At 37.3% G+C, this 7,039-nt stretch overlaps 1 protein-coding gene across 2 annotated transcripts in view; it reads left to right on the forward strand.

Annotated features, from left to right (window-relative positions):
- vps50 (VPS50 subunit of EARP/GARPII complex) overlaps positions 1 to 7,039 on the forward strand; it is a 141,897-nt gene that overhangs the window by 33,770 nt on the left and 101,088 nt on the right. For both annotated transcript variants that reach the window (XM_016530397.1, XM_016530398.1), the window contains exons 10-11: positions 5,525 to 5,567; positions 6,514 to 6,612. In XM_016530397.1, coding sequence (XP_016385883.1) covers positions 5,525 to 5,567; positions 6,514 to 6,612 — 142 coding nt within the window. The remainder of the gene's footprint in view (positions 1 to 5,524; positions 5,568 to 6,513; positions 6,613 to 7,039) is intronic.

Consider the following 7,039-nt stretch of genomic DNA (forward strand, 5'->3'; position numbering starts at 1 on the left):
TATTTTTTTATACATTTAAAAAATATGTTTTTAATATTTTTATTTTTGTTTTCATGTTTGAGCTTATATATCTTTATTATCATAACAGTCCGAGTAATTCTGATTCCTGAACGGTAAACTTTGAAGTGTCAGCTTTGTGAACATATGTTGATTATGTATCTAGTAAGAAAGACTCATGAGCAGCAACCTTTTTATTTTGGGTATGTCATTTGTGTCTCCATGCCGAGAATGGGGGGTGACTAAGGGGTTAAAGAGACAGACGTCTAATAGACCCACTGCTGTCTGTGCCATTAATGTTAATCAAACAACAAAATAATCACTTTATAACTTTAATAAGAATCAATGTATATTTAATTCATACAGTGATGCAGTGTTTTAAAGTTTAACCATTTTGACAACTAATTGTTTAATGCAATACTGTGTTTTATAATCTGTGCAAATAAGTTATAGGCTTGTTCCATTCTGGGCATTCTCGATAGTACATCTCAAAATTGGGAAGATCGCGATTCAGATTGTGGATTGTAATTTTGCATTATAAGATCCTGATATGATATTTTGGGAAGATCACCCCCCCCTAATTGGCAGGCTGTTAAAAGTATGAAACTGATTTATTATTGTTCACTTAGCATTTTTGGCTCAGATGATTGGCTTAAAAATTCAGTGCCCAAAATTGTATGAAACTGATAGCGGTCTTCAGGTGTTGTAGGCCTCTTTGGTCAGGATTCATCTGCAAATCATTGTCTCTCCTCTTGAACTTTGTTGCAGGTTATGTCCTTTGACTTTAATAAGGCTGTGCACATCTGGATTGAGGCACTGCCAGTTGAACCACTAAAACATTCCTTTGACTGCAAATTCATCCACCTGTTTTACAATTCAGCACACTCTTTCAGGAGCGTGGAGTACTATTCAAGAGCCACAACCCTTGTTAATAAAAACATGTTTGATGGAATCTCATGATTTTTATAGTGATACCACTGTGGTTTGCTCATTTCGATCCCTGCAGGGAAAAGTGATAAGATGTATAATTGGATGCATTGAGATTCTAAGCTGTGAGACGTTTGTGTGGGCAGGTATTGATGTCACTGCTTGAATCTGAGCAAAGAGTTTCAGAAGGGACGTACTCCATGTCTGAGTTTAGGGAGTCTAGGAATACCTGCGGTCAATACCACGGAGTGAAATGTCACTTGGTTATTTCCTTACTTCTAAAGTAAAACTGTATTTCTTGCCTTTGAGATTGAAATTCTACAAGTTTATTATACTCCGATTTCAGATCTGTGTCTCCCTGTGCCTTTTTAAATGCAAACGTTTTAACAGACCTACAGAGAATGAGAATTGACAGGGATACCATAAAGAAGAATACCCACTGATTTGTGAACGCAAGCAGTTGCAAAATTACTCATACTGTCTGTTTGGGAGACTGTCAAAAGCTGGATTGCTGTTGGTGTGCTTTGTCAAAGTGCCTGCTAACTGACCTTCAAATATTCAAAACTAGTTTTGCTGGGGTTTTGGAAATTACCACATGCATCCGCTGAATTTTGAGAGTAGAACATTTAAAGGTGTCTCATATTTTGAATTGTTTTTGAGCTGCACTTACAGTACACTACCTTCAAAAGTTTGGAGTTTAGACTTTTTAAAAAAGAAATTAATAATTTTGTTCAGCAGTTAACGTTATTGAACGTCACAATAAAGATGTTTTAATTACAAAAAACGTATTTCAAATAAATGTTGTTCTTTTGAACTTTCTGTTCATGAAAAATTCTGAAAAAAGTCATGTAAAAAATGTAGTGTTTCTGTAAAAAATATTAAATATTTTCAGCATTGAATTGATTAGGAAGAAATGTGACTTGAGCACAAAATCATCATATTAGAATGATTTCTGAAGGATATATAACTGAAGACTGGTGTAAAGGCTGCTAAAATTTCAGATTTGCGATGAATTACATTTTAAAATATGTAAAAAATAAAAATAAAAAAAAAATTGTAATAATATTTTGCAATATTACAAATGTTACTGTACCAAATAAATGCAGTATTGGTAAGCATAAGAGACTTAAATGTAAAAAAAAAAAAAAAATTAAGTTAAGGACCCCAATATTTTGAACAGTAGTGTATAATGTTTTTTTAATTCTTTTTTTTTTTTAATCTGCCACCAAAACATAACTATTTTCCGTACTTTATCATAGTTCTAGAACTGAATGCTGTGTTTTGCTTTTATGAAATGCCCAATTCACATGGGAACCAGATTTGATTTTGCATTCAGTGTAGTTTTTAATTACCCTATGCTTTAGCAGCAACCTTTTTTGCAAAGCCTGGGTCAAGTTCTTATGGTCTGGTTGACTTTTTACATGTACAGATATATATTACATTAATTTATCTAATGCTAGACAGTTGCAGAAGTTCAGAACCAGTCGCTTTTTTGGATGGGAAGTTTCAAGTTCTGATGGTTACAGTATGTGTTCCTACGTCAAACACCTATCTCAAAAGATCAAGGGAAATTTGGTTTCTTGTGATATGACAGCTTTAAAGTCAAAGCAGATGTCCATCAGTTGCTTTCTTGGCATGAACTATGTGCTGTTGCAATATAAATAAATTGTGATTCACATGTTGCTTCATCTTAAAAACTTCCGTTTGCAGACTTTCACAGATAAACCTGTTTTGGATTTTGAGGACATCTTCGAGACTTTTTCCAAGTAATTGCTTTTCCTGCAGCTAGTTATAGACTATATATCAGCACTTATTCTACCAGTAATGGATACTTCAGTTGTTTGCTCGCTCAGGTGCAAGAAAGCGGAGTTAATTGGAAAGAGACGTAAGCCGCAAAAGTGCCCAGCGGTGTGGTTTTACAGCCCAGCACACTCAACTTTTAAAAACACTACCCACAAATCCAGCTACATCCTTTAATTTAATCACATCTGACACCATTGGCCCCATGCTATTAGCAAAGGATTTATGTTCCGAAACTGAAATGGGAAAAAAAAAAAAAAGTCTTGGTCTTTCCTCTCTGCGCTTTCTTGCCTAATGTCATGATAATGATAAGAGACCGTTTGAATGGAAATGTTTTTATTGTTCAACGGATCCTGTCGTGAAAGCTCATTAAAATGTGATTTCGCAAGGCCTTCTTGAAGGAAACAGCGAAGCTCGGAGAGGCACAGTGGTGACGAGCTGTGAGTCAGAAGTAATTGATCAGCTCGACGTGATGCTGGGTTTCTCTGAGGGCCCTAAAGGGAAAAGGGGACCCACGTTGAGTCAGAGCCCACTGTGATGGATTTAGGCAGACTAAAGGACTTCTGCATCCTCCCATCAGCCTTTGCAAGAACTTGTCCAGGACACCAGCACTCAAAATCATTTGTCTGAAGGAATCAGCTTTTTCATGAAAAGGTCACATCCTCTCCTGCTGTTTTTTTATAACAACACAAATAGAATGTTGCATATTAAAACACCTCCTGTTTTTGCACACCAGCCGTGCGTTGGTATACGGATGCGGTTCCTCATGCCAAGAATCGTGCATTGTGGCAAAATTAGAGCATCTACAGTGGGTACGGAAAGTATTCAGACCCCCTTAAATTTTCAGTTTTCTGGAACACCTCTTTTTGCATCCAGTGCCTTCAAAGAGAAGGAAAAAGGGAAGGATGAGGAAAAGGAAGAGACGGTCCCCACAGTGGCCAGGCAATCCCTCATGTCAAGCCGAGTTAGCTTGTGAAATAAAATACAGTTGTTCTTAATTGTCAGATCATGATTATGCGTGGCCACCGGCAAAGTTGCTGCTAGTATCATGTTGCTCCAAGTCTCAGCTGGTTCCTCATAGAGGCCCAAATGTTTGCTTTTTTAGACACTAATGGGATCAGATGGGTCAGATTTTTTTTTACTCTAATTTTTGTTTTAGCTTTAGTATTTTTACTGGCAGTGCTTTAAAGGGATACATTTCGAGATGCTGCTGGCCCATTCCATTTAAAGCACTGCTATTACAGCCATCAAAGCAGCACTTGTGTAACAAATCCACTATATTCAACATTTACTGTCAGACTTAAGGTCCTTTATGTGGTACAAGGTATTTTGTATAGATTTTTTTTTTTATTTGACATTTTTAACTTAACTGATTTTTTTGCATTTTTAGGACCTATAAACAAACATTTGTTTGCAAGTTGGTGCTGATAGCCTTGTTCGATTCCCGGCTCGAGGACCTTTCCCGATTCCCCCCCCCCCCCCCCCCCCCCCCCTCCCCCCCCCCCCCCCCCCCCCCCCCCCCCCCCCCCCCCCCCCCCCCCCCCCCTTAGCTTCCTGTCACTTCTCCACTGTCCTATACAAGTAAAAAAACACACAAAAAAATAAATCTTAAAAAAAAACACACATTTGGTTGCAAATTATGCTTATGCACATTCTAAATTTCTTAGTTCTTTTCATGAAACAAGTAAAAAAAAAAAAAAAGTATAATAAATAAAATCTAATAAAGTAACTATAAAATACTTAAATATAGAATTATATCTTTTAAACAAGCCATTTTGCAATTTTAAATGTTTATTATGTATTTATTTAGTGAAATTGTTAGAGCGAACACAAATCTGAAATACTGGGTCAAATGGGCAAGCAGAAAAAATCCTCAAACCGCCTTTTCAGTATCGTTCAAGTATTCATTTTCAAGGAGTTCTGAATTTGTATGGACTTTATCGAGTGCGTGAGACCATATCCGACCACTTAACCGGATGTAATGTATTTAAATGAAAACCTAATGTGTAGCATTTTTGCACTAAAATGTTAATCCTAAACACTATTTCTGTAAAGTTGGTGCTTATGAATAATTATGTCCAGACTAAATATTTTATTACCATTACATAATTATTTACATTGATTAGCTATAGAAAACCTGCTATGAGTGTATTTCAAACAAATATGGCGGTCATTTGTTTTGGGTGGATAAATTCATATATACATTATTCAGAGGGTAACGGCTGCTTCACAACCAATTTGAAAATTCGGTGTGACTGCCATTAGGGCCGAAATGCGATAATAGTACATGAATGTTGGAGATAGTGGAAAGACAGCTTTACTGTTGAGTTCCCTAAGAAAGACATCTGATTGGAGTGTGATTGATGTGACCCTAAATCAGCCTTATTATTCATGGCCTTCGTAAGACAGACTAGTCATTTTTTTCCCTCCCTCATTCAGAAAACCCACTGACTAGTTTAGCACACCCCTTTCGACACTAACAACACACATCAGTCGTCTTCCCGCTGCACAAGATAAGCAAGAAGCCACGCTCTGTAAAAATACACCCCTGTTTTTCAAATGTCAGTGTCTGTTTTTTTTTCAGTCTGTGAGGCAGGTTGTGTGTTTAGTGCTCTCTCTCACTCTCGGAGAAAGCTAGCTGTTTTTGCCTCCAACATGTTGCTGTAATGTTTTTGGTGGTTTGTGTTACCCTGCAAACAGAATACAATGGTTACTTGTGCTTCACAATGAACCAACATTTCTGTTGTTTTGTATTCCTATTCACCGTTTGCCACCCTTGTCTCTTTTTTTTCCCCATCAGCGAGTTGAATTCCAAACTGCAAGACACTCTGGAGCAAATCGAGGTATGTGACTTTTTTGTTGTTGTTGTCCTTAGGCAAAAGACAGGAATCTAGGATGGTGACCACCTTCTTCATTGAATCAGACATTCAATCTCAGATCACCCTATTCCCTTCAGAAACACTCACGCACCCTTGACAGATTTAACAACAGCAGTTGCCCTGATGTAGTGCCTCAACTTTATATGAATTAAACAGATCGGAAGGAACACTTGACCATGCGTTTGTACGTCTAACAGTGGCGCCCAGGGTGTCAGTCTGCCAGCATTTGGTCTCTCAGGCCCAGAGGCAGATGGACTGTGTTTTATTAAATAAATTGCAGTCTTTCAGGACTTGGTAGCTTCGTTCAAGCTTATACCGCCACACGCATAGCCACACACACACACACAGTTTCTCAAGCAGTGCTGTTTGTGTTATCTGCTATATTATGCAGAGATTTCTGTGTGGCAAATGTAATTGGATGGCGTTCAGCCTCACATACAACTCCTTTACTCTTTGACTTGCTCTTTTTTCTCATTTCTTTCATGTTTCTCTTTTAATATATGTCTCTCACTCTTTCTTTTCCCTTCCTCCCCGTCTTTTTATCTCATTCGCTGTCTCATCACACGCATTAGTGAATAGCACGGCGCCTGTGCCAACGCAGAGCGCTGCTACCAAAATGACAATGATTCACGCCACTTTTCTATTTCTGTAGCAGCGCACGTCTCAACTCATTAAGAATGCGAATGCTTATCTTTGAGCTCAAAATGAAGTTGTGCGTTCAGTATCATCTGTGATTTAAACCATTGATTATTATGGCCCTCATTCATTTGTGGTAATTGTACGTTTCAGCACCATAAAATGAGGCTTCTAAATGTTTATTTTTTTGCCTGTTTCTGCTTTCCATATGCACTCAAATTATGCCATTGAACTTCCTGTGCTGATCTTGCTGATTTTGTGCTCGTTTATGCAGGAACAGCTAGATGTGGCGCTGTCCAAAACCTGCAAGCACTTTGATGTCTCTCACTACACCAAAGTTCAACTGGCATATAAGCTGCTGGGCAAGACACAGGTGAGTCATCGCTGCTTGAGCTGTCACGACCCTGACATTTTGACTGATGCTGAATTGTCATTCAAATAACTGTGATTAACCATTTTTTTCTGTTTGTTTTGTTTATGACGCTGGTACACAGCATAAGCCTAATGCACATACACCTTGTGAAGAAGTTATACAACAAAACATTTGATTGTCTTTGTGAACAAATATTAGAAAGTGTAGAACATGAATAATAATGTCAACATATTTAAAGTATTTGAGTCCACTTTAGTCTACTTTCATTTCATCTAATGAAAATTGTATTTTATAATTTTTTTTAATTGAATTTATTTTTATGCACTATTTTATTATATTTTTATGATATATATATATATTAGATATTTTTATCCTCTAAGGACCTCTGTGTAAATTTTTAAACTGACGCATGGGGGATAATCTTAAA

Source organism: Sinocyclocheilus rhinocerous, unplaced genomic scaffold, assembly GCF_001515625.1.
Source record: "Sinocyclocheilus rhinocerous isolate Xijiao unplaced genomic scaffold, SAMN03320098_v1.1 scaffold781, whole genome shotgun sequence".
Classification (NCBI taxonomy): domain Eukaryota; kingdom Metazoa; phylum Chordata; class Actinopteri; order Cypriniformes; family Cyprinidae; genus Sinocyclocheilus; species Sinocyclocheilus rhinocerous.